The sequence below is a fragment of the Trichoplax adhaerens genome, genomic scaffold (genome assembly GCF_000150275.1).
Source record: "Trichoplax adhaerens TRIADscaffold_4 genomic scaffold, whole genome shotgun sequence".
Classification (NCBI taxonomy): Eukaryota; Metazoa; Placozoa; class Uniplacotomia; order Trichoplacea; family Trichoplacidae; genus Trichoplax; species Trichoplax adhaerens.
The window spans coordinates 2,782,116-2,808,797 of NW_002060946.1; the positions used below are offsets into that span (position 1 = coordinate 2,782,116).

At 32.5% G+C, this 26,682-nt stretch overlaps 6 protein-coding genes across 6 annotated transcripts in view; 3 read left to right on the forward strand and 3 right to left on the reverse strand.

Annotated features, from left to right (window-relative positions):
* The window catches only part of TRIADDRAFT_55453 (uncharacterized protein), a gene marked incomplete at both ends in the record, with an annotated part of 2,159 nt that extends 1,233 nt beyond the window's left edge, over positions 1-926 (reverse strand). Inside the window, one exon of the mRNA XM_002111903.1 lies at positions 841-926. Within this exon, the coding sequence (XP_002111939.1) occupies positions 841-926 (86 nt within the window). The remainder of the gene's footprint in view (positions 1-840) is intronic.
* Positions 927-2,101: 1,175 nt separating this feature from the next.
* Positions 2,102-3,934, reverse strand: TRIADDRAFT_55454 (uncharacterized protein; the record flags this gene model as incomplete). Its single annotated transcript, XM_002111904.1, has 6 exons — positions 2,102-2,225; positions 2,429-2,489; positions 2,827-2,901; positions 3,025-3,167; positions 3,345-3,630; positions 3,781-3,934. The coding sequence occupies 6 exons, from the start codon at positions 3,932-3,934 to the stop codon at positions 2,102-2,104; spliced, it is 843 nt and encodes a 280-aa protein (XP_002111940.1).
* Positions 3,935-6,154: 2,220 nt separating this feature from the next.
* TRIADDRAFT_55455 (uncharacterized protein) lies at positions 6,155-9,042 on the forward strand (the record flags this gene model as incomplete). The annotated part of the gene is made up of 9 exons (XM_002111394.1): positions 6,155-6,178; positions 6,592-6,655; positions 7,049-7,096; positions 7,615-7,676; positions 7,798-7,840; positions 7,971-8,088; positions 8,163-8,344; positions 8,652-8,726; positions 8,807-9,042. The coding sequence occupies 9 exons, from the start codon at positions 6,155-6,157 to the stop codon at positions 9,040-9,042; spliced, it is 852 nt and encodes a 283-aa protein (XP_002111430.1).
* Positions 9,043-10,229: 1,187 nt separating this feature from the next.
* Positions 10,230-12,531, reverse strand: TRIADDRAFT_63838 (expressed hypothetical protein; the record flags this gene model as incomplete). The annotated part of the gene is made up of 7 exons (XM_002111905.1): positions 10,230-10,486; positions 10,572-10,619; positions 10,733-10,783; positions 10,868-11,112; positions 11,289-11,556; positions 12,170-12,237; positions 12,339-12,531. The coding sequence occupies 7 exons, from the start codon at positions 12,529-12,531 to the stop codon at positions 10,409-10,411; spliced, it is 951 nt and encodes a 316-aa protein (XP_002111941.1). The 3' UTR covers positions 10,230-10,408.
* A 518-nt stretch (positions 12,532-13,049) lies between these two features.
* On the forward strand, positions 13,050-17,714 carry TRIADDRAFT_23795 (uncharacterized protein; the record flags this gene model as incomplete). The annotated part of the gene is made up of 18 exons (XM_002111395.1): positions 13,050-13,196; positions 14,057-14,216; positions 14,291-14,400; positions 14,513-14,581; positions 14,727-14,831; positions 15,003-15,055; positions 15,171-15,243; positions 15,331-15,471; positions 15,627-15,650; positions 15,776-15,846; positions 15,953-16,042; positions 16,284-16,560; positions 16,644-16,720; positions 16,816-16,870; positions 16,942-17,037; positions 17,127-17,209; positions 17,405-17,509; positions 17,600-17,714. 18 exons carry the CDS (start codon positions 13,050-13,052, stop codon positions 17,712-17,714), a joined length of 1,851 nt encoding a protein of 616 aa, XP_002111431.1.
* A 5,328-nt stretch (positions 17,715-23,042) lies between these two features.
* Positions 23,043-26,682, forward strand: part of TRIADDRAFT_55458 (uncharacterized protein) — a gene marked incomplete at both ends in the record, with an annotated part of 7,158 nt that continues 3,518 nt past the window's right edge. Inside the window, 13 exons of the mRNA XM_002111396.1 lie at positions 23,043-23,330; positions 23,435-23,581; positions 23,678-23,854; positions 23,976-24,059; positions 24,443-24,622; positions 24,755-24,857; positions 24,997-25,163; positions 25,498-25,555; positions 25,699-25,784; positions 25,973-26,011; positions 26,101-26,160; positions 26,262-26,389; positions 26,599-26,622. Of these exons, the coding sequence (XP_002111432.1) occupies positions 23,043-23,330; positions 23,435-23,581; positions 23,678-23,854; positions 23,976-24,059; positions 24,443-24,622; positions 24,755-24,857; positions 24,997-25,163; positions 25,498-25,555; positions 25,699-25,784; positions 25,973-26,011; positions 26,101-26,160; positions 26,262-26,389; positions 26,599-26,622 (1,541 nt within the window). The remainder of the gene's footprint in view (positions 23,331-23,434; positions 23,582-23,677; positions 23,855-23,975; positions 24,060-24,442; positions 24,623-24,754; positions 24,858-24,996; positions 25,164-25,497; positions 25,556-25,698; positions 25,785-25,972; positions 26,012-26,100; positions 26,161-26,261; positions 26,390-26,598; positions 26,623-26,682) is intronic.

A 26,682-nucleotide genomic window follows, 5' to 3' on the forward strand; every position in this document is an offset into this window, starting at 1 on the left:
GATCCACTAATTTTTAACGTTCATATAAAAGTCTAAGGGTCAGAGATTTAAAGCCACAGGCGGCTAAGTATTGGGTCAATTCGGCGGCCACCTGCGGTTATGATTTTTTGAAAGCTGTTCCTATTTTTATACAACAGTATCTTCAGCGTCCTATACCTTACTTCCTATCTGTTGCTTCATTATTATTTCAAATTTGTGCATCTAATCCAGTAAATTAGCTACAGCAGCAATTAATTAATCGTTTGTGTCTGCACTATGCTATTGCTGTTATTAAGTCAAAGAATGTACGGACCAGTATATTATATTAATTGTAACAGTCGATAGGGTAATTTGCACCTATCTCACATCTACTTTGGCGTGCACTTTGATATTTATTCATCAACGACTATCATGCTTGATTATAATAAAGCAGACATCATACCTACAAGTGTATCTACGTACTATATAAGCTATAGACTGTTGCAACTGAGTATACAGTAATATTATAGTAATATTATTGTATAAAATATAAATTAATGAACAATTGTAAGCCTACTTCATGGGCTTTATTTTATTACTTATTGCATGATGTAGTCACTTAGTGACCTAGTTAAAATCATAACTAACGTAAACGTTCCGTTGCATTAATCGCTATTTCAACTAAACAGCTTGTATATACTATAAATTATATTGCTAATATAATCTGTTTCGTGCAACTTACCGAATGACTAATGTTTATTAATGTAATGAGGGTTTAGATTTGCGAATTTTAAAAATAATTTTTACGACTGCAACGTAACGTACGTACGCTATCTTAAAATAAAAAATTTCTCATTAATTAATCTATAAATCATGGACTACCGGAACATATATCTTCTACATAATATATTTTTGTGAATTTTTTCTGGTAATTCATAATCTAAATGGAGATCCATAGAGTGCGTCATTTCCGATATTTATGTAATTCTCATGATAGTACAGTATCGTAACAGTTGCATAAAAAAAGTACTACGAATCCGTTCTAAATCACGACTGTGCTTTACCCAATGTATAGCGTTCATATATACTTTATAACGCTATAAATTAGTGTCATAGAAGTCCGTACATGTAGTATACAGTATAGTCCTAAAATAATAGTGTAGTACCCACTTGCGTATAGCTTCTTTCTTGATTTGTTGAATACAGCAGTAAAGTTGCCAAGTCACTGAACGACTATTTACCTATTAAATTATCTATTTATTTATATTTCATTTCTACATTTGCATACAGCCTGGTATAGTTTATGAAATCAGTACATCGGGACTAATATATTGTATGCTATGTGAGTATCATACAAACTTTAATGTCATTGTAGTAGCTATATACTGCACTGCAAGTAAAAATCCGCATAGAATATATCTTCGCTCAATAACCTAGTTAATATTTTGAGAATTTCTTTTACGTAACAATTATGAGAACGAATAAAGTATCGGAAAATGAAATAGCAGAATATGTACAAAGAAAAGGTGAGTGCTTTTGTTTCTAACAAATAGATTAACGAGTCATAAATCTAGCTAGGAGTTGATACGATAGTAATTACTCGTATAATTATTGAAATTAGCACTTCTAAAATAATATTGTACTGGAATTTTCTAGAGATCTTCGTCATTAAGCGAATCCTCGGGCAACTACGGTAACCAAGGACTTTTAACAATTTCGTTTACTGTAATTTTATGGTATAAATTGAAATTTAAGACTTTTAGAATTATATCTAGTAGTTGGATACTATAAAACTTCAATTATTCCCTAATAATATTACAATAATAAGAAATCTTCTATGATTTTATTATAACTTAAAAGAGTACCTATTCAGTGAATTACAGTTTCCAATAATGTTAGAGTATCTGCTACTATTTAGCTACTCTGTTTAGATTAAGATAATAATTTAGGCAATCGATGTAATAACGTAATATTTTCTTTAGCATGAAGAAATGAACTACTTTCGTTCAACCTGTGCATATTAAGATGGTAGGGTATTTCTCTTTAATTAATTTATATATGGATCATTATCTTTAGGACAATCATTAATTTCTTGAAATTACTTTTAATTCATTTTATTGCCCATCTGCATTTGATGTAGTTTTTAATTTGATAATAGAGATTTCCTGAAATTTTTGTATATTTCAAACGTTTCTTGAGGCTTTTCTAAGTGTGGATAGTGACCTGCTTGATCTAGCTCTGCAATAGAGTCCTCCGATACCTTTCGCCTAATGATTTTCATGAGAGGAATTGAAAATATTAAATAATGAATGTTTATAGCTGATTAGAAACTCGCAAGCTAATATATACATATTAATCTCAGTAAAGCTAAGTTACAACTAGCAAGTGGTATGCTAGAAGAAAGCTGACTCATTACACGATGATTATTACTAGTAGCTAGGCAAAAGCAAGCAACTACATTTATACTTACTTCCAAGTATCGATAATGGTTTTACTGATATGTGAATCAGCCATACCAAAAATAAAATACCCTAATAAATTTAAAGGTATGATTTTATAACCATGTATTACAGCGAAGATAAAGTCACTGAGTTTATAATAATATGCACTTGATATTGATAGGTAATAACAATAAATAGGATCAAAGAGCGGATAAAGAGCTCTTAGTAATGCTAAAAATTGATCGATCACGCTTATTGTGTAGACTTTACGCACTTGGTACATTCGTTTCTTGAAGAGTTTTTGCATGTCTATTTGCTTGATTTATACGATCCACCGTATAGTAAACAAATTTATTAATTATTGCATTTCCATTATTCCAGCAAAAAATTGCCCATGTATCTTTTAGTTCGCTTTGACTGGGCTTACTAGTTGGTCCATAAAACTTGAAAATAGTATTAGCAAATAAATGGAAGCCATACACATAACGAGCAATAAAAGCACCTTGAATTAAAAATAATAAATTGCAGATGACTTTTAGAAATTACGTTAATAAATGATTAATTAAAACCGTTAAGTGGTAAATACGCGTGATAGAATCGTATAATAAATACGTGAATAGCTTACCAACATAGGGCAACAATATTATTTTTTCTATTGGCATTATGTAGGTGTCTTCAACTATTACACGACCATTTAAGACACATAAACTATTAATGTTAAGATTTTGAGCGCTACCGCTTGTCTTACTTCTTTTTCGATCTTCGTATCTGTAAATGATGGAAATTTGAAGACTTACGTAAGATTATTTAGCATAAATTTCCGTTCAAGACTTTTAAGTTATGGATTTTCGCAGATAGAAATATATATGTATTCCATCGCTTGATCATTATCATACTCGTAGATTAAAATAAGATATGTGATAGGTTAAAATGCTACTATATGACCTTGTTAATAATTCCATAGCTACATTAGCACCCATGTCGCTTGCAAAGATATGAACGTCTTGTATACCAAGCTCATACATCATATGCTCATATAAATCGGCATGAAATGCTAGATCATAGGTAGTATTATTTGGCTTATCACTGAAACCGCAGCCAAGCATGTCTACAGAAACAACCCGTCGATTGATTGTTTTCAATTGGCTACAGATTCTTCGCCAATCATAGGAACTTTGAGTAAAACCATGAATTAATAGAATTGCATCATTATCTCGCCGACCTTCCTCATCTAAAATTGTAAATGGACAGCATTAGAAGCGTACGTTATAATTGGTACTTACAGTGCTTAGAATGGGTGTTATTTCAATTTACATAACATTACATTTATTATTGTCGATCAAGATTGTACTATAGTGTATAACCTATAAGTTATGATTACCTCTATAGTATACTTTGCAATCGCGAAACATTTTATAAGAACCATTAGCTCTCCATTTCTCAATTTTAGAGGAGAGTCTTGGAACAGGATAAAATGCATAAATAGCAGCGAAACCAGCTCCGGCCAATGCAAGGGCTGAAGCAAAAGTCTGCATGTTTCGAGACTGTTGGGCATTCAAATTGACATTCGTTATTAGCCTTCAATTGGTATTTTTTACAGGATTAACACACATTATCATTTACAATTGTAAATAATATTACTGTAGATAATTTATCAGAAACATGAAAACGATACGTTTTTGGTTAGGTGCCCTATTAGTAGTATCTTAGTGACTCTAACAGTGTTGACATTGATGGAAATACGTAGACAAGAGAACTATTTTAGCTGATTGTGCTAAATTATGTTATGAAAGCTAATTAATTAAGTTACTTAATATAAAACATTTAAGGACCAGATCAAGTGTACACTGCACAGCGTACAGTATTCAACTTAGTAAATATCGAAATTACATGCATTTCCTCCTCGTGAATACAATCGTGATATGATAATCTTACAGCATGGTTAAAACTATTGTATTTGCAATTTAAAAGTCCACTTGATATTATTACTACAGTTAATGCGTTTTCTCCTATAAACCGTGGTACAGTCGCTTGTTTATATTTATTATTATTGGCAGCCTTGCTTACAAAGATGTTTGACCAAGTTGCAAGAATCATTTAGAAATGAATGGCTTTCTTAATCGTTCTGAAAATTTAAACCACAACAGGTGCAAGATGCTATTGGAGGCCAATTTTGGTGTTGTAGAAGAGGTCAATAGGCAGAAGATGAACTAAAGTATTCCTTTCATCAAGAAAAGTATAGGAGCGACACAGTCGACAATGTTGTTTTATTTTATTTACGCAAGCAATTTATCAAAGTCTAAGGGTCAGGATTTCTAACCGTAGGAGGCTAAGAGCATCCAGCATAATCAAACATTCTACAGTCAAATGTTGACTTTACTGTGCGGCCTAGACGATGCAGATTGATGCAAGATAATTTGAATTCAGTATAGATTTACAGCTGTTAATACTTAATAGCATGTAGGTGATGTCGTCTGCTTGCATCATCAAGTAGTCTGCATGTAAACACCGTACTGGATATCAAGATGGCGAATTCATTTGAGAGGTGTTTATCAACCTACCACCAGTACTGTGATTTCTATACTGAAATCGGGGTAAGGGTGATATTTTTTCTTTCGTAGTTCCTGTAGTCACTCCACTCATGCTCCATTGCTGTCTGGTGAAGTCTTTGAAAGATTGCAAACTACCTTACTGATGAACTGTAGTACAGCACCATATATGATGATATATCTCCCGATATGAAGACGTCGTGTCGAGGATGAGATCGACATATTTTTATAGACTAACTTACACGGACCTTTTTGAATATTGTAACAAAAGCAGCTTTTTATCTTCCGTTTTGGTAGGTTGAGCTTTATTGGGGATTTAGTCAACTTATACAGAATAAGATATAGTCTGGCGCATTTCAATACTGTCGACAATTTCAGTTCATTACTCGCGTAATAATAATTATTATTAGGGAAAATTTATTATTATCGACTGGATGCTCCCACTGCTGTCTAGTGAAGTCCAACAAAAACGCCTTCTTCTACAGTGTATAGTGTACAGTACAGTGTACTATACACTGTACGCTACCGTACTGTAGCGTGCTGTGTGTATGTCGGTTGTTTAGTAACAGCGGCAAAACAACCAACCACTTCAGTTTGAAAACATGCACTTGTTGGCGATAGGTAGAGTGCGCATGGAGGCATTTACGTATTGGGCTTTCTATCACTACTTTCGACAACAAGTGGAATCGTACTACTGCAAGAAAAACGTTGGAAACGTATTGTAATCCACAGCACTATCCTACGGTCGAGAGGCTGTTCTACTCTATCGCACCGTAGGCAGTCCACGGTAATACGCGCTACATAACCGAATTTAAAATTAAACCTAATAATTTTTAATAAATTTGGCAAAGTGATCTTCTATATTGATAATTTTCCCTTAAAATTATTCAATTTGGATTGGAAGAATCAATCGTGCATTGGGTTGCAACTCTTTCCAACCTCTTCATCATCTGGAATATTGGGTATAGAACCGTAGATCCGTTCAAATTTATTAGAATATTATACCATCTACGGGAATATACTCTACATAACCGAATTTGAAATTAAAATTATTCAATTTGGATTGGAAGAATCAATCGCGCATTGGGTTGCAACTCTTTCCAACCTCTTCCAGCATCATCCACAATATTGGGTATACAAGTGTAGATCAGTAAATCGCTGATTGCAGTGTTATCAATTGATTTCATTACCAGAAAATTAACCAAGATGTCTACAAGTCGAGCCAGCCAAGTAAGTAGAAAGAGGAATATCAATACTGTGTAGAAGGAATGACATCGATGCGACATTTCTACTCAATGGTATACAGGATCTATGTTAGTGCAAGTCAAATACTGTACATGTACAACATGCAATTTTAATTACAATTATACTTTTAATGTATTCCATCTATGCATGATCAACTATTATAGAATGAAAGAAGAGTTTCTGTTATACTGTAGGTTAAGCAAGTGATGTTATCAGTAATAATAATAATTTTACTGTACTATACGACTGTAGTGACCGTCTAAAACCGATGATTGTACCAAGTAGTTATTCGCGTCGGGTATAGAGTATGGTTCATCCAGATGAAACTTCACTTGACAAGTAATCAAGATGAACAAGATTATTGATGATTTTATCGAATGATTCTTCCATTCAATTAGAATTTAAACAAGAAGATACCTAGGAATCCTAGATATGAACATGTTAAAAGAACCGTCGATACAGGTAGAAATGAATTCATCATTGTTGACGTTAACTTAACCAAACGGACTACAGTATAGTTTATGTAAAGTGGCGTAGCCCTACTTGATTGCAATTGAAACGTCAGACCATCCTTATTTTCAAGACACAAATCTTATACAACACAAAATTATCCACTCTTCAATTGAATTATCCCTTTGAAAATCTTTTTCCTATCAATGGAGTCTTGTATAGCCTAGAATTAATATACCCTACTGTATTGTATGTACTACGGTTAAAATCAAAATTCGTTTGCTGTAATAACACGTATAACGGTAGACTGTCAATACAAGATGTTGCTACATGGCAAGTAACGCCTCCTAAAATATCTAAAGCAAATATAATGTCTCAACAAATTTTATTGATTTTATTGTATAGGTGCAAGTGTCACTAATTATGCCGAAAAAATGGAAGAGTTAAATAAAAGTAAGTAATAGTAAGAAATGATGTGACTTATTTGATTTTCAACAAGTTAATTATTGTAATAGACTATGAATGGAGTGATCACCTGAAACATTATTATGACATGATTGATGCAATGATTTCACGTGAAATCATTTACATCGTACAGGCTATACTGTTGTGTAATATACCTCTATACAGTACGATGGATAAATAATTAATTAAATCACTCTCTGTATAATTGTAGTAGATAGAAATTACAGAACAATTGGATAATGTAAAATAAAGGTTGATACCGTTGAAGAATTTTAACCGGAAAGTTAGAAATTAAAATAGTGAATTCCTCTCAAATGTCCTACTATTGCATAATCATTCCTATTTACAGTTGATATTATTGTCATACTTTAACAAAATCGCCCATACCATAACTTCAGGAATATCAAAGTGTTTTCTATAATATAGATGTTGATGTGGGAAATGCCGGTAGTAATTACGCCTTATTACACGGGTATATTAATGCTCAGTTAATTGATATAAACTAGACTACAAGTACAGAAAAGATGAAATTTTTAGAAGGATGAAATGTACCACTTTTGTACAGCTGGTAAATACTCTAATCTTTTTAAATTGCATATCTAGTTTAAAACTTGTATGACAATGATCATGCCATCATTTTAAAATCTCTGATTAGCTAAATTTCGTATCACCATTTCCATCGTCTCTAGTTACTTCAAGTAGCTGATCTTGCCCAACAAGAAGAAATTGCTGGTAGGTCCCTTCCTTCCGTACATTTTATCATTTATTATTTCTTCCATGTAGCAATGTCATACTCATAAATCGAAATTGTTTATTGGAATTAACCAATCTAAGCGGCACTTGCTATTGCATTATATTTTAGCCATGGAAGCTGATGCAGTACGAAATTCCAGATTAGATAATGAAGCCGTTGCTAATAGATCCGATCAATCTTTAGAGGAGGACGATGCTCTCGACACCAGCCGGTCAACGTTGCAGGGGTAATAATTTACGAACATAAAGTTAGCTATACCTGACGTAATCACTGATCATTTTTTACTGTCCTTTTTGACAGTGTCATTAAAGGATTCGGCGAAGTAGATATACAAGAAATAAAGTCAACACCGGAAAACAACACACAGAAACCAATTGTGAAATCGCCTATCACAAATCCTTACGGTGTAGACGATTCTTCCCCATTTCTTTTGCTTGACGTTCGCAATCCAGACTCTTTTAGACTTTGTCATATAGTTGGAGGTATGATGCTTATGTAGGCTTAAGCTTAGTTTACAGCTATTGATGTTATCCTATCTGCTCTTATCAAATTTAATCTATTGTATTTTTATTAGCAAAAAACTATCCAACGACCTTGCTATCGAGATCATGCAACTATTTTTCCAAAGAAATTTTAGTTTATGTATCCTAAGCATACATTCAGATTGATATTACTCTCATTAAGTTGCCCATTGAATACAGTTGTACTATCTTTTGCATATAATTTTCTTAACAAAGATGCTACTCTAGAAAAACAAACCTGGTAAAATTATAATCTTGTATGACGAAGATGAAACCGTTGCTCCTCAAACTGCTACCACATTTGTACAACGAGAAGTAGACAATGTTTTTATACTATCAGGAGGTTTGTCTTCACTTTAAATTATCAATTTTTGTTGCACATTTTCATTATATTATAATTGTCCATTTTTTGAATATATTCAGGAATGAAAGTGCTGTATAAAAAATTTCCTGAAGGGATGATCCGAGGAACATTGCCAGCGTCATGTCAACCTTCTCCGCCAACAGAAAGAAGAGCTAAGAAAACTTCTTCTAGCAAATCCTCAGCAAAACCTGGGTCAGCAGGCATGATTAAGGCTGCCATGCAGTCAGTCGTTAAACTTAGGCCAATTATTCCAGGAGAGCAAGAAATATTGACTGCTGATGATATCTTTTCATAACAACTAATTTCTAGCGTAATTCTTGAATTTAAGCGATATACGACATATAGTGATGTATATATATATATATACTGCATGATGCTATACCGTGACGGACAATGTAGGTGTTAAATTAATGTTATTCTCCTATTGCATGAATGTTTATCACGTTCTAGTAAGTTTTGTAAATTAAACTGGTTTTTCCTTAATCATAACTACATGCTGAAATTATTCGAGAAGTTCTTGATGTTCACTTATTCGAAGAAGCAAAGACCCAAAGTATGTCTGAGCTATAACTTGAATATTTTATCTTTTGCAAATTTCTAACGATTATTAATATGCAATACACTCTAAAAGGTCGGTTATCTAGTGTACAAACTTCAAGATCATCGAGTATTATGACAAGTCGATCAGCTGCTAGTTCCGCCTCTGGTATGCATTCTAAGCCGTGGAAGTGATCGTTACATGCAACCCCGCGAGATATCTAAAAGATTTTTTATTATGTTAGAACATATAAGTATAACTGAATACGATTATGGCTTCTAATATTGAGGAGCATAATAATTTTTGTTATCCCTCACTTCATTTCTAAAGCATTACATATGTATTCGTACTGTAAGATACTGCACTATATTTCATGATGGTCGATACTGTATTCCACCTGAAATGTCATTATTGTAGTTGATCGTAAGACGTCAAGATACTATATTTTTAATCTATGTTATTCATTGCGATATGTCTACGTAACTGTTGGTTTCAAGAAACTCTAGACGTTAAAGTTTTTAATCAAATATACCAATAGTATTTTAAGATACTGCGATGCTTATACCTTTACTAAGCTAAAAATGTAAAAGTAAACCGTATCATGACATTAATATCTTTATGAGTTCGTATATATAAAAAATATAGCATGGAGTCAGGATGAAAATTTTGAATATTAGATGCTTCTACTCTAATAATACTCTATCCAATTGGATACACAATAATGTGGTATCACAACATGAAAATATTCTATTTACAAATAAATGTTTTAATACTCCTACTACTTCAGTTATTGGTAGGTACTAAAGCTATTCTAAAATAAATTCGCTCCCAAAAATTAGTTAAATCTTCTACAATCAAAGGGATATTATTTTTCCACGATAATATTTTTATTGCTACCGGATGATCTACTAAAATTTTAATTAGACTAGAAGAAGAGAAGCTACTCTACATAGGTAGTAAAGCCGCTTCAATGGTAGTACATATTGATGAGAATTCTTTGCCTATCGATATGTCGAACATATCATTGAAATAAAATTGCATTTAGTAGATAAGCAGTATAAAATATTGCAGATGTCTAAAAACCAGGTGATTCGTGAACGTATACTAAGAATCTCGAAAACTCTTAATTTCCGGTATACATTGGCTTTCTTTTTTCTGAAAAGGCCTTCAATCCTTCTATACGATCTTTCGTCGGAATAACCTGCAGTATAAGAGAATATATCAATTTAGAGTAGTCACATTAAATTGATACCTCTAAAGTATCTATAGTTTGATTGATAATTTACTTGAGCATAGTATGATTCTTCCAATGCAAGGCCAGTCGCTATATCTGTCTGTATTAATTTAAATTGTATTTAGTGATTAATGATTCGTTAATGGAAAGTTTAGGTTCAGATAAAAATGAGAAAATTACGTCAAGATTAAGTAAATTAGATTATTAACTTACTTCTATGCCACCATTAATTGCGGCTTTAGCCATCCTCACAGCTAAGGGTCCCTATAGTATATTTATTATAGTAAGACATAATTTCCTTTAGTGTGAAGAGGTCACTGCTTCTTAACTGAATGCCTTTATAACAACCTGTGGCAAAATTTGTTCAGCCAATGATACAGCAGCATGATAAGCTGCATCGCCTTCTACAGATTGCTCGACAGCTTCTTCTACTAAACCTATTTTTGCAGCTTCATGTCCATTAAGAATTTTAGCGGAGAAAATTAACCGCTTCGCTTGTGCAATTCCTACAATTCGTGTTAAACGTTGTGTACCACCGGCACCAGGAATAATTGCCAACTTTGTTTCAACGAGACCTAACTTAGCATTTGAGGCTATTGAATATAGCAAGTTTATAATGTAGTTAGATTGCTATAATATTGACACACTGCAGATAATATTATACAGACTTATTTGCTACAGCAGGTCTTCATCTTAATAAATGCAATGGTACAAATAAATAATCTAATGGATCGTATTGTATAAGATCTACTCGCATATACAAGTATACCTGCTAATCTAAAATCACATGCAAGAGCAATTTCCAACCCTCCACCTAATGCAGCTCCATCTAATGCAGCAATTGTTGGCATTGGTAAAGCAGCAATACCAGATAATAAAGCTCGAAGACCAGATACGAAAGGTCCAACTTCTTCAGGCGGCATTTGCAATCGTTCTTTTAAATCTGCACCGGCACAAAAGATATTAGGTACAGCACTTCTGAGAATGACTACTCGGACGGATTTGTCATGCTTCACAGCTTCTATTGATTCTCGAAACTAAAAGACAAAAAAGTAGACATAACAAAACTGATTTGGCAGATTACAGTAGATGTTAACTTTGTCCTTTAGCAATACACTTCAAGGAAATTCAGCATGCAGCGAGTATAAGATGAAGTGATCTGAAGGGCAGTATGGAATTGCGTAATAAATTACAATATCAAAATTTAACCGTAAAAGAGTTATTGAAATATCAGACCACTACATTCAGTCTTGTCAGTCAATGACAGCGATTTGAAAAATCTGCACATGCATTGATTACAGCTTTTAGATCGCAGAGATAATACAAAACGAAGGAGTATTTTGGATTCTTATACGAATCGCAGTTGGTGACATGGAGCTCAAAAATTAGTGATCATAATTCGTAATGCACTTTGGCCTAACTTTGAATGTAAAGCGTCATTGCCTGTTAATACAAGACATTACACAGCTAAAAGCTGTGTAAAGAATAAAGAATAACAAGGTAATGACAGTAAGACTCAGCTATAAATATATTCCATAATAATACATTTGCAGGTCAAAGAAGTAAAAAGGTCATGATTGTATGGCTCCATATGCAGCCATCAATGTATCTGTTTATACCGATATCTCGTCATGTTCAGCCTATCCTTACCTGGTTAGCAACGTGTTTACTTATAGCATTCTTAGCTTTGGGTCTATTAAACGTAAAGACAGTAATACCTGTTCGAAGTGATGGTGAAATAAGATCACTTTATAATCAATCAATAAACAAATCATACAATTTATTATCTACTCCAGGAAATTATGCTTAAATTGCTAACCTTCCTGATCTCCGCTTAATCTTTCAGCATAAAAGTCATCTTTTATTGCTTCTGAACGTAAGGAAGAGTAGCAACATTGAGCACATCTGTTGAATGAAGCTGCTTGGCCATCGGCAACTTTTGCAGGTAAAATCCTCCTACTGGAAAGCATCAACCCTGCAGAAAATCGACTAAACCGATGCAAACTTGCCATGTTATGATTCACCTAGCAATATTACAGTAATTACTATTTACGTTAGCAGAGTAAACTATAAAAGATCTCAAGGCTATCCAATGGCAAATAACAATATTTGTAGTTCGTAAACGGAGGCAAATGGCCTGCTGCAAGTGTTGCACAGTAGATCATCAACGACGACAGTATGACCTCTGAAAAGCCCTTGAGAATCTATACAAAGTAGTATACTCGTCCTACTGTAGTGCATTGTCTATAGCGCTTCATCACCGTACAGTATAGTAGCTCAGGCTCTCGTCGTCATCGTCGTGCTATCGGCATGAGAGTTAAGGCATAGAAATACGGCTCGCTGCAACGCTTCGTATTGCACAGTATGAACTACAGACTGCTACTGCGCACGGTACCTTAATGGCTCTCTTGACGCTGGGAGCCCAACTCCATGTTTACTAATTAATTAATTATTTAATTAATTCATTCGTCTGCAGTTCTCGAATCGACTTCTCCATTTCATCAACCTACGGATCCTATCCAAGGCAACCATGGCTGACCCAACGTCTTTTTCTAACTTTGATCAATGTTTAGTTTCCCATATGTCTTTAGACTGGAGTATTAACTTTGATACGAAAAGAATTGAAGGAAATGTTACCCTGGCAACTCAAGTAGTAGCAGATGATGTGTCGAAATTGGTAATATTGCTGAATGCTTCAATTACTGGTGGAGCAGTTTCGATGTGTATGATTGCAAATATAAATGTTACGATTACCTGAGTTGTAGTTAGAGAATTTTCCATATTGAGATATAATTCTATCTGAACTCAGTTATTATTACTTAGGTATAGTTTGATTGAAAGGCTTCTCTAACTATTTCACGATTAATGTACCATATTAGAAGTGTTTTGGGAATCAGCTCGGTTTGTCAATGTGACTAAATTTCCTGGCAAAATCGTTATTATAAAAATATTTCAATATTGCGATCAAATTTCAAGTAAATACTGTAATATAGTCCTGTAGAGACTCCAGTTGGCATTGCCCTGAAATCATAATGAAGCTCCGTAAAGTTAATGCAACCGATAGCAAACAATTACAGAATAAGATCATAATTATAATTAATCATTGTACTGTATACCGACGTAATCTAAGGTATAAATCAATCTTACTTCTGCTATATCCGTGACTGATGGTAGTAATAGGCTTATCCACTATGTAGATAATTTAATACAGGAATCCTAAATTTAACCCAAACTGGACTGACAAGTTATACAGCATTTATTTGGATAGTAGTTAGCTGGAGCGGTGCAAGCTTAGTTAATGGCTCAAGCCGAGACCCATCTAGTTGCTATGATAGACTGTGCTACGACCTACGGCAACATACGCTAGATCCATTATCTAACTTGCTAATGATAGTCTATACTGTAAGGGGATCACAACTCATTAATCTTTCCATCAATGTAAAAATATTTATATTATATTTATGTTTACCAAATTAATAGGCCTGTAGACATTTTACTGACAGAATTTACTCATTTATTTCTTCATTCTCGATATAGATCCTTGATACTCGTGATATAGCAGTAACTCGTATTTTTGATAATGACACGGGCAAGGATTTCAACTACAGCTTTACGGAAAATATTCCAGCATTAGGGACCGCTTTAGAAATTCAACTATCTGAAACAATCAGGTTTGCTATTACTCACGGATTTACGCGTATACAGATAGGTATTTTTAAAACCCAATTTAGAATTCCAAATGATCGGTAATAATTATCAGGGGCGCTAAAGCGAATATTTGCATTGAATACAAAACTGACCCCAACGCTTCAGCAATACAGTGGCTCGATCCTTTGCAAACTTCCGGCAAAAAGCAACCTTACATGTTTACTCAGTGTCAGGTAATTTGACTATGATGCTGCAAATAGGCCGAATAAAACGGTCTACGAGCATTAACTGTATATCATAATTTGATATCTACACGATAAACTTTATTGTAATGTTATACTGTAGGCAATACATGCGCGAAGTTTAGTGCCTTGTCAAGATGTTCCTGGCGTTAAAATAACCTATAAAGCAAAAGTAAGCAAGCTGCTCTTTGATACTCCGAATAAAACTTTTTAACGACATAGTACTAAGAATAATAGTATACTTTAAAAGTGATTAATTGCCATTTACGTAATTATACGAGCTCTAACCGAAGAATATCTTATTAATAATTGAGTAGCTCAATGTACCCTCAGGTCTCGTTGCTGTAACAAGTGCTATTCGCCGAGGAGATGAGATCGATACCAAAGATCCTACTAGGAAAATATTTTTTTCTGAACAATCGGTAATTGTATCGATTTCTAAATATATCAGTTTATTAGTTACTACGATTCGCCTTGTTATAGTACTGTATTATTCATAGCGGATAAGGCAATTTGTTCTCTATTAAATCAAATTTATACTTAAGGTAATATAATTATTATGTTTTTCTCATCAATCACCTTAATAAAATAAGGTTCCGATTCCAAGTTACCTGATTGCTTTAGCTGTCGGTGCATTAGAAAGCAGGTAATACGATGATTTTTATTATCTGATGAGAGTAGTATACTATATTTCAGCCTTATTTAGTCCCAGTTATAAGTTGCATATACGTTTACTTTGAATTTTAATTATGATGTCGTAGGAGAATCGGGCCAAGATCTCATGTATGGTCAGAAAAGGAGACCGTAGACGCTGGTGCTTTCGAATTTTCAGAGGTAAACTATAAAATTTTCTTATTTAAGCACCTATAAATTACTTCTTTATAGCAATCACTTTAATTAATTATCTTCTATACTTGTTAGACTGAGACAATGCTTAAAATAGCCGAGGACTTACTAGGGCCATATTTATGGGATCAGTATGATTTACTACTTTTACCACCATCATTTCCTTATGGAGGAATGGAAAACCCTTGCCTTACATTTGTTACACCAACTTTACTGGTACAGTACTTATCTATGTACTAAGGATATGTATAATTACTGTACAATTATAGAAGCAATAATACACGGTATAGAACGATTAATAATAACGGAAATGTGTAAAGATAAACTAGATCGTTACTAATAATTACTATGGTCCTTTATAATTACGACAGGCTGGCGATAAATCTTTAGCAAATGTAAGTACTTTTCAATTATAAATATTATCACTCTTCGTTGTTTGTATTTGTTAACGTATCTATGACATACGACTGTAACCGTACGCGTATAAATTGTGTATAAAATTAACGAATGTAAATAAAAGGTAATTGCACATGAAATCGCTCACAGTTGGACAGGCAATCTAGTAACTAACGCATCTTGGGAAGATTTTTGGTATGTATGTACTTTATTAAGTATTATACTTATTAATTAAATATTACTCCTATAGCGGATTTTAGTTACGAATGACGAAATTTTAATAATTGGTATAATTGAACAGGCTGAACGAAGGTCATACAGTATTTGTAGAACGTAAAATTGCCGGTCGAATGTTTGGAGAAAAGATGAGGCAGTTCGCAGCTATTGGTACGTAAGTATAATTGTGTTATGATCTCAGCTCTGATATTTGTAGGATACATGCAAAAGTGGATTAAATTGAATAGTAGTAAAATATTCAGCAATCCTTAATTATAACTCAATTCATTAATTTAAGGTGGATGGAAAGATCTGATGTATAGTGTAAGTTTTATCTTATTGTGTAAGCCGACACATTAAATCTTTAATTTTAAATCATTTCTTTATACTTAATCATGGTATAGTGCTGACTTTAGTTCTATTAATGTTTATTATCAGGTCAAGAGATACGGAGATAATCATCCATTCACGGCACTTGTACCTAAATTAGACAGAATAGATCCTGATGATGCGTTCTCCAGCGTTCCCTATGAAAAAGGTTTTGCACTCTTGTATCACTTAGAGCAAGTTGTCGGAGGTCCAGAGGTGTTCGAACCTTTCCTTAAGAGCTATATTCAGCATTTTAAATACAAATCATTAAAGACTTCGGAATGGAAAGATTATCTATTCTCTTACTTCATTGATAAAGTGAGAGTGCCATCTCGCAGTGAATTTTTTTAGGAATTAAAATTAAAATTTTTTATGTTAAGTGTAACGAAATTGTTAAACTTTATAAGGACACTCAAGATGCTCTCGCGAAAGTCGATTGGGACGGCTGGATAAACAAACCCGGAATGCCTCCTACTACATTAGAGTAAGTTTTAGTTTATATTCGTTAAAATATTCGGTTGAATTGTTAACACTACATTTAAATTGTATAGTTATTAACTTAATAGTTATAATTTGCAGATATGACACATCATTGGCCGATGCTTGCACAGAATTATGCAATCGTTGGTTAAAGGTAATAAAATAGAGATGTAGATTTATAGTCAATGAACGATCGCGTTAATTTCTAGAACAACCTGTACATAGGCATCGGAAGAAGAACTGGAATCCTTTAGTAGTGATGATATTAAAGACTTTTCTTCTCCTCAAGTAATCGAATTTCTTTCCAAATTACTTGTTGAGGTAATATTTCTCTGCGTTACAACATGTTTACGAGTATGTAAGGAATGATTTAGTTTTGTTAAATGTAGATACACTTATTTAAAATGTAGGCACCGATTACAGTTAAGAAGGTAAAAGCAATGGATAAAGCATATTCAATGGGTACTCGCATCAATTCAGAAATTCGTTTTAGGTAGATTGTAAATTGCAAATATTTTTATGTACGATAATCACATCGACTATAATGTCGTTATTTTATTATAGAATAGAAGGTATTGGAGTTTACGCTTAGATCATTGATTTTTGTGTTCAATGTAATTTTACTGATTGCACTGTAAATGTTATTATTTGTTACTAATATTACTAAAATACATGTGGAATTACATAGATGGCTGCGGATTTGTGTACGAGGTGGTTGGGAGAATTCCTATTCTGTAGCTTGTTCATTCATAACTGAACAGGGTCGCATGAAATTTGTTCGACCATTATATCGGTAATACGCGTATGATATGTAATACTTGTGATTTATTAAAATTTGCATGCTATACTAAGACTTGGCTGATTATATTATGAACGTGTTTAGGGATCTGTACAATAATGCAGCTTCTCGAGATCTAGCCAAATCGACTTTTGGTCAAAATTGCAATTTTTATCATAATATAGCATCGAAGATGATTGCCAGCGATCTACAAATGTAACTACTGTACGCATAAATGGCCTTATTGCATTCGTTAGTAAAGTACTAGCAATTATGGCATTAAGATTACTCTTTACATTTAATTATGTACTAACTAAGAGAATGTTTCGAGCGCAGTAATAGACTATCCAACGTTTTATAGTGCTATGATTAGTATAATAATACGACTTAGATATGATATAAGAGTCATTATATAATTTGTATTAAATTATTAGATGTTAAAAAATAAATCTTTTGTTTTAGTGTTTAGTACAACGAGAGATCCATGCTGTCAGATAGTGCGAGTATGATGTAATTATAAAGCAATATTATCATTTTAATAAAAGTAGTACATTATCTTCAGTTATGTTTATTAACGTAGATATCTACGATCACCTCACATATTTGTGGATTACGATGTGATCGCTTATTGACTGTAGCTGAAAAGCAGTTATTGTTTATTCCAATCTATCAATCTTCAATTAATTATGCAAAAATGGACTATAGGCAGCTTGAGCTAACGCCTACGGCATCTAACTACAACTGCAAAACTTACTTATGTCATTTCGAATAATATCTCAAATGCTAGATGCATAGAATTGAATCACATATCAAGGAACGATATCTGCACTATCAGGAACACTTTTGCTCTACTAGAAGACTACACAAAGACTTAGACGCCTCGTATTTTACTTTAAACACTAAGTTTAAGAATTAACTTTATTACGCGATATATTGCATTTATATACTCTTCCTCAATAGTTCATGAGTCATAGTTAGTACGATAAACTTTGGAATCATTCACTGAATTAGACATTAATTTTAGCTACTGCTCCCTAATGCAGACAACTGTATTTACGAATATAGACATCTGATGACCAATACAGAATAGTTAGATTACGATACGTCCTATCACGGAACATTTCCACGATAATTTACAATCTACCATAAGCAAGTTACAATCACAATGATTAGAATTGTAAGTAGATAATTCGCATTCCCTAATATAACTATTAATTTCAGTATATGTATATATGTCACTGTCATATAAAGCCAGTGCTATATTAAAACACAGTATATCCAAATTAGAAATTAACCAAATAAGGATAAGCTAACAAAATTATCCTAACATAGATATTTCTACTCTAATACAGTATATAACACTGTCACAGTAACTAAGCTGTAAGTAACGTGATTTTTTTACCTTCCTTCTACAGCCATGGAATGAGAATGCGTAGAAATTATACTCGCTATTTCTCGCTAAACTATTGAGGAAATTGATTGATTTACAATTAATTAAATTTTTTACTAACGATAAAAGAGTTAGCATAATATAGTTTTCGAACTACTGTATGTGTATTACGATCTAGTTGTATTGTATTTTCAATGATATACAACAGTAATACATTCTTGAAGCACGAATTTTAGATGTTATGTAGTAGGTTAAAATTTACTATTACTGATAAAAATATTTATTATTTGTAATAGAATAAACCTAAACTATAGCTTCTTTATTAGTAAAGATTCAGTAAAAATTCAAAATTGGTAAATTATGCTTAATGATGTACAAACTATGAGTAATAGAATTCTGTAATATAGAATACATGGGGTGATTGCACAAGTTCCCATGCATTTTGAACATAATTGAACTCATGATAGTTTACTAATAAAATCAGTAAATTGTTTTCTCTGAAAATTAAGCTTACAAAAACTGAATTTATAGGGTAGATATTACAGATTAGAATTAGAACGCATAAATTTATTCATAGCTTCTATTTTAATAATTACTGATATTGAAAATGTACTCTGAAATAGCATATAACGTATGAATAAGGGTTTCAATAAAGTTTAGTGATTCAACAGTTAAGCGTAATGTAATTAAGGGTCGGTATTTCTTTTTATTAGGCGCCGTTTAGAGATCAATTTTTAAAATGATGTTACGATTAGATGTTAAAAAGTTAATTAAGTACCGATGCTCAGCAACGAACTAAGCAAATACCGTTCTTAGTTTACCTTTTATTTATCTATGTTACATACTTTGAGTAGGAAATAGGATATAATCCGTTATTAGTTACATTAATGGATTATAATTATTTACAAAATTAATGATGAGCCTAATTGCTTCAGCTATGCGTACGAATGCAAAGGAGCCACGTGCAGTAGCTAAGTAATAAAAATAGGAAGACATAAAATATTTATTTTTTGTCATTTAGTAAACAAAATAGGACATTTACGTCTATGAAATTGGCAAAAATGAACCTTTTTTGCCTGGTGATAAACGATGAAAAGTGAATATTATGTTAATTCACTAGAACTGACGATTTGCTTTACATTTACTGTATAGGTAAAACCGAGAGTACTAACAATTTTTAAGTGAGTTCTTGACACCTCGTGGATTGTACAATGATTTTTTCATATACAATCCGTTATTAATAGTTAGGTCTTGAATTGGTTTACGAGAAATGTTAAATTTATTAGTGTTTGATATATAAAATGATTCTAAAAGTAGGATGAAATGCATAAGATGACTAGTTTCCATTTGTAAAATGAAGTTTTCCGTAAATTGAGCCGTGGAATCTCATTTCATAAGCAATATAGTCAAATATTTTAGATGATTAACTGTTTATTCCATCACCTAATCTTTTTTTGTATAGTGCATGCTAATTTTACAATATAGTAATAATGATGTCATATATTTTAGCTGATGAAGGTTGATTGGTCAAGGTTGTATCAGACGAAATAAGTATTGTATGCATAAGATGCATTCATTTACATATCAAGTTAACTTATGAAAAAAATAGCATGAGTGGGACAGTAAATTAACTCCTCCTACTCATTTACAGTCTTTCTACTATTAGAATTTAAAATTCTTTGTCAGTAAGAGTTTATAAACTAAATAAGTAGCCATTTAATCTTACGTGACAATTTCAATTTTGCCATGCCATTGGTAGGTGTGTTTTTTACCGCGGTAAACAGGCATTCTATTTTTTGCGGAAGATTCCAGTAAAATGGCTAAAAAGCAAATAGATAAAAGATGATTGCTTAGTCTCAGTGATTGTTGGTATCTGTGAATAGGTAGTGATAAAAGTTTGAATATAGCAGCTAATAGAAGTTAGTTGAAATCTTTGGGATATAATCGTAAAAAGAGATCAACACATTTAAACCTATATCGTCTCTATTTTAGCCTTCTGCTTTCACATGACCAATGTTATTGCCTACGCTCAACTAATGCGTGGTCTATTATCTCTATATTTATTACTTCATTTTGATATGCTAAGATACTACCGGTATGTAGTATTCTATATTCAATCGAAAATAGCAACACCCATATTAGAGGCTAAATTAATGTCTCAAATTAACTTCAATTTCAAAGAACTACAACTGCATTTCATTCTGAACCAATTGGATTGTTTTCTCACTGATGCATCGTATCTTGCAATCAATAGAAGTAGCATGTTGTTTTTAGCGATTAATATGCATTCCTTTCCCGTTCAGACTCCTTAATTGCAATCCTGATTCTTAATTAACGGAATGAATTTATTTCCTATAAGATATAGAATTCTATGTCTGATTCTGACTGGCTTTCGCAAGTATTAATTCAGATTACTGTTTATATTCTATTACATTATGTAATGCATGAGCGTTTGCTCTGTAAATAAATATGACATAGCACATTAGCATAGTCTCAATAACTTATTCAAATTAAATAACTAGGATCGAAGTCTATTTAATTCTTTAGTTGTACTTTGTGTTATTCAGATAGAATCTATAGAAAAAGCTATACATGACAAGAAATATAGCATTACGTAATGCTAAAAGAGTCTTAAGGTAGGCGAGTTTTGTGGAAAAAAAAACTCGTGTATCATCCTATATTTTTAATGCCGTTGAGGCAACTAAAATACGATCATTCAGTATAATCTATGTATGATTATAATTAGGTGGATTAAGGAAAATTTTTCCTTAATAAATCCTTAACAATTGTTTATTATAACTTGGATTGAGCATGGCAAAGCAAATGGTCCATGCTAGCTATAAAAAAACAACAAAGTTTTCAAATCACGACCTCTTACAGGTGTTTACTTGATCACATATAACAGACATTGTATAGGCAATCATACATAAGTTAGAAAGCAGAATATCAAATTGCAATATGGTAACTGGCAAGGCGAATGAGTAAAAACGAGGCAGTAGAATATCAAATCAGATTAATTACGACAACAGCACTAGCAACTGCGTGGTTGTTCATCAACGTAAGAATGTTTTACGGAAAATTATTAACTTTTCTATTATTTATCTGGCAATTTTCAATAGACATAGTATCAATTAGGGGGTCATTTGTGGTGTTATGAAATGATAGAATATATATTAATGTAACGTGATTGGTTATGCTTCTAAATAATAAGCAGGAATTAACAATTTACCCAATGGATTCATGAGAACAATGATGGCTCTTAGCTCATGATGGCCGTTAATGTTCATAAAGCATCTATTTAATTACTGTTACTAAATGATGAAGATCAACATCTCCGTAAATACATATTTAATTAAATAATTATTTCAACCGTAAAATGATGACAATAAAAGCTTGTCATTCAAACTAATAGCTATTATATTCGATGCGCTCGACTATCTATATAAATAGCAAGTTTTCCGAATTGCCAGGTTATTTCAGCAGCGATCAGATTAGTGAATCTCTCCTATCGGATTGTGATACAATTTGACATTATTGGTTCGTCTAGAACTTGCAAATTTTTCGTTTATAATATGCATGAGACTAATTATTTATTATAGGCAAATTACGGTTTAGGTTTTTATATTACATCATTTTCTAAATTTATTTGATTATTCATGACTTTTGGATGATTTAAACTACTGTTTATCTTATGTAAAATTTATATAAAAGCCGTAACACCCTTCCATTTTTAAACAGATCTTTAGCATTTTTCATTATTGCAAAATCCATCTACTTAAAAAACAAACCGTCATACCTAGCTATTTGCAAATCATTTATCACGGCACCTTGTCCAAATTAAAGTAATTTGCAAACTAGTTATCGTTCCGTTATTATCGTATGGATAGAATTAGAACCTATAGTTATTACAAGGCTTGATAGAGCAGAAAATTATTTTGCAAATATCTCAATTTTTGTTGAATTTGTGTGCGAGTATATTTTTTGCTAGTGTCTATAGATAGGCATTAATTTGTATGTTACGAGGTCACTAAAATAGAATAGTGAAGATGTGCTTAGTATGACTAAGATAGACAAAACCTTAATTATATCATGAAATTTTAACTACAGTATTATATATAATGTGGTTTTTTAATTTAAATTTTAGAATTTTCTTTCAAAATGGCTCGTTTACTTCTTGCACCAACTTATGCAGTGGTTCTATTAGCATTAATTATAACAGTTAAATCGGAAACCACTGGTCAACATGAATTTCATGCATCCTTGGATGAGGATTTAAAATATTTGCTCGATTGGACTTTTGATAATAATAAGAAAACCATGACATTTACCGTAAGAGTGAAGACAACGGGTTGGATAGGATTTGGAATTTCGCCTTATACTGGTAAAATGCCTGGATCTGACATTGTTATTATGTGGGTTGATAATAATGGCAAAGTCTACTTACAGGTATTAAAAATAAGCTACAAGTTTCATTCTGCTTGACTGAAATTTATAGCTGTTTACCTATTTCTGGGTATGTATACCAATCATTTTACATATTTTAACTTTAGGATCGATTTGCGGAAAGCAGATCATTACCGGTATTGGATAGCAGTCAAGATTATTACATTGTATCAGGTTACGAGAGGAATGGTACAACAACGATTAAATTTTGGAGAAAATTTAATACTGGAGATCCTAAAGACCTGCTATTAGATGTAATTTCCTATTTTAAAAAATATTAGACTGTTGAGTTCTTTTCACTCTCTGAGCAATCCTTTTTATTAAATACACTTAAATACCTTTTAATATAGACTGGAACGACTCGGTTAATATGGGCTTATAATGCACAAGATCCGCCGGCTACTACGAATATTCAAATTCATGATAAAATGGGTGCTCGTAGTCTGAATTTATTCGAGAGAATGCCTGAAAATGATAAACCTTCCATGCCATCGGATGTGCAGACTCATGAATGTCGTGTACTAAATGTAATTAGCTAAAAAAATCATAACGAGAGATCTCTTTATGCTTTCATTTATTATAAAATTTGTCTCACTTTATAATTTATTGTCCTGTCATCACAATAAATCTTTCTCCATATCGATATAGGCTACAATTCCAGCCAGAAAAACGGCGTATTGGTGTGTAGGCTCAAAATTACCAGATCTAACTAGTAAACATCATATCATTAAGGTGGGCCTGTTAACTGTAGATTTGGTCACTACAATGCAATAAGAAATCTTGAATTGTGATCCCCTATTTTATGAAACCCGCAACCTCAGTATCTTATTACCTTTGATATTTTTAATGAAGATTAGCTAATACCTACTTAGTTAAGCGGTATTTGTAATCAAATTACATTTCTTTTTCAATATTCAAAGATAAAATATACCATTCTTCAATATGTATAAATCTAAGTACTAGAAAACTTTGAGTAGGACCAACACAGAGAAAACTATTACATTTTAAAGTACAGACATTCAAAAAATTAGCTATACTACTATTAATTTAACAGGAATTATCCAAACAGCTAACTAACAGTAAATTCACTTACTGCAATGATTCTCTTACTTTAGATTGAGCCAATCATTACGAAAGGCAATCAAGGAAGAGTCCATCATATGATAATGTACGAATGCCCAGCTAGTCCCGACTGGCATGATTACAGTGCTGATTGCGATACCGAAAATATGCCAATTGCTTTAAGATATTGTCGTAGTGGTGCTCTTGTGGCCGGTTGGGCTGTCGGTGGTGAGGTAAGGAAAATAGAGTTGGCACTAGAAGTTGGAAAGGCTGCCACTGCGGCTTCTAGTGAGATTATTTGACGATATATCTCCTAGAGTTGAATTTACTGCTTCTTGCAATAAGTGTCGATCGATTCCGTATAGGGTATTACTTTCCCGAAAGATACCGGATTTTCTCTCGGTGGAAAAGATGATCCTAAGTTTACTGTTATTGAAATGCATTATGATAATCCAGAGGAAAAAGCAGGTATCTGAAATTGTCCATTTTAGTTATACTTTCTTGCAGTTAAAAGCGCCTGGAATTATAATAATTTTTTATTTAAACTAAGATTGCAGACTTTTCCTGCTTTATATGTATTCCATCTCACGAGGTCCTTTTTATGTAGGTATTGTTGATAATTCCGGCTTTAGAATCTATTATACGAAGCAAATTCGCAAGTATGATATCGGAGTCTTAACTCTTGGCCATCTTATAACTGCTACTATGGCCATTCCGGAAAAGCAATCGAGCTGGAATATTACTGGTTACTGTCCTCAATTTTGTACTGATAGGGTATGTGTAACTCTAGATTCTAGCTGCATAACAAATTATTTTTTGTGATAATTTTAGAACCCCTATTTTTGTAGTTTGAGTTGATAATCAATTACTTGCCATCAAATAAATTTAGGGATTCATATAATTATTGATAAGTATAAAAATGGTATTAATTATATCTATATTTATCTACTACGTTGCAAAAAATTTTTAAATATTGCTTCAATCTTGACTTAATCTTAAGTGTGAAATAATTTAGTCGGTATCTAATAAGTTATGTATATTTATAGGTTTTATAAATCTTAGTATCAATGTTAATTTTATTGGTTCTAATAAGCTATATATTTTATAGGCTTTGTACAATCCTGGTATCAATATCTTTGGAGTATTCTTTCATACCCATCTTGCAGGTATGGTATATCTTATTTTAGCCGGATAAATTGTAATTTACGATTAGATTTTCTCACCATTTCGTAAAATCAAGTCATTTTTATTGTTTTACTTACTGAAGACAGTTTTTGTTCTTTCATTCCTGTTCACTATCTTGTTGTAGGTATCGCCTTATCCACTAGACACTTTAGGAATGGCAAAGAATTGCCAGCGATTGCTGTCAACAAACATTACGACTTTAATTATCAGGTAAAAGCTAATGTCTTGTACAGTTTTTACTTTATAAATACTATAATTTTAAGATGGCCTACAATGCAAAAATTTATTAGATATAAAAATTTGTATCTTACTAGTCGGGAATAAAAGAAACGGAATATAATATTAAGGGAGTGAATATGTTTATATCTATATCTTTACTTGTCGTTATTCTATTGTAGGAAATAGTATACTTAAAGAACAATGTGATTGTCTCACCGGTAAGTTTTATTTTCTTTTTCCAGATTACCTATTAGAGCACTAAGTATGTCATGCTACTAAAACTAATGACGACCATTTGACTCTATAGGGTGATTCATTGGCCCTAACTTGTACTTACCAGACGAAAAGCCGTCCTAACGTCACTGTGGTATGTAAAAATTAAACTTTGATTAAACTATCTCAAAATAGCGTATACAAACTACAACCATAATTAAAATTTTTCTACATTTGTATCTGAATCAATTTTAGGGAGGTCAAGCAACAACTGACGAAATGTGCCTGAATTATCTGTTCTATTATCCTAGAGCACCACTAGCAGCATGCTTTAGCTATACTGGTTATGATACTTTGACACCATACTTTGGCAAGCTAATGAAGTAAGCGATTCTCCTTACAAAAAACATGATAAATACAACGTATGCAACCTTAGGATATAGTTGTGCAATAAAACTAATAAAATATGTATTTACGTAGTGGAATAACGTTGATCGATTAGGAAAAATGATAATTTAACAAAAGTAGAATTTTAGACAAAATTTGGGTTTAAGATAGACATCATAAATAATGATCATTTATGCTATCATAGACAAGGTGTAATGCCTCCACCAAGGTATAATGGAAGCTATGGCATTGCCAGGTCATTGCAAAAAACTACTATTGGGAGCCAGAA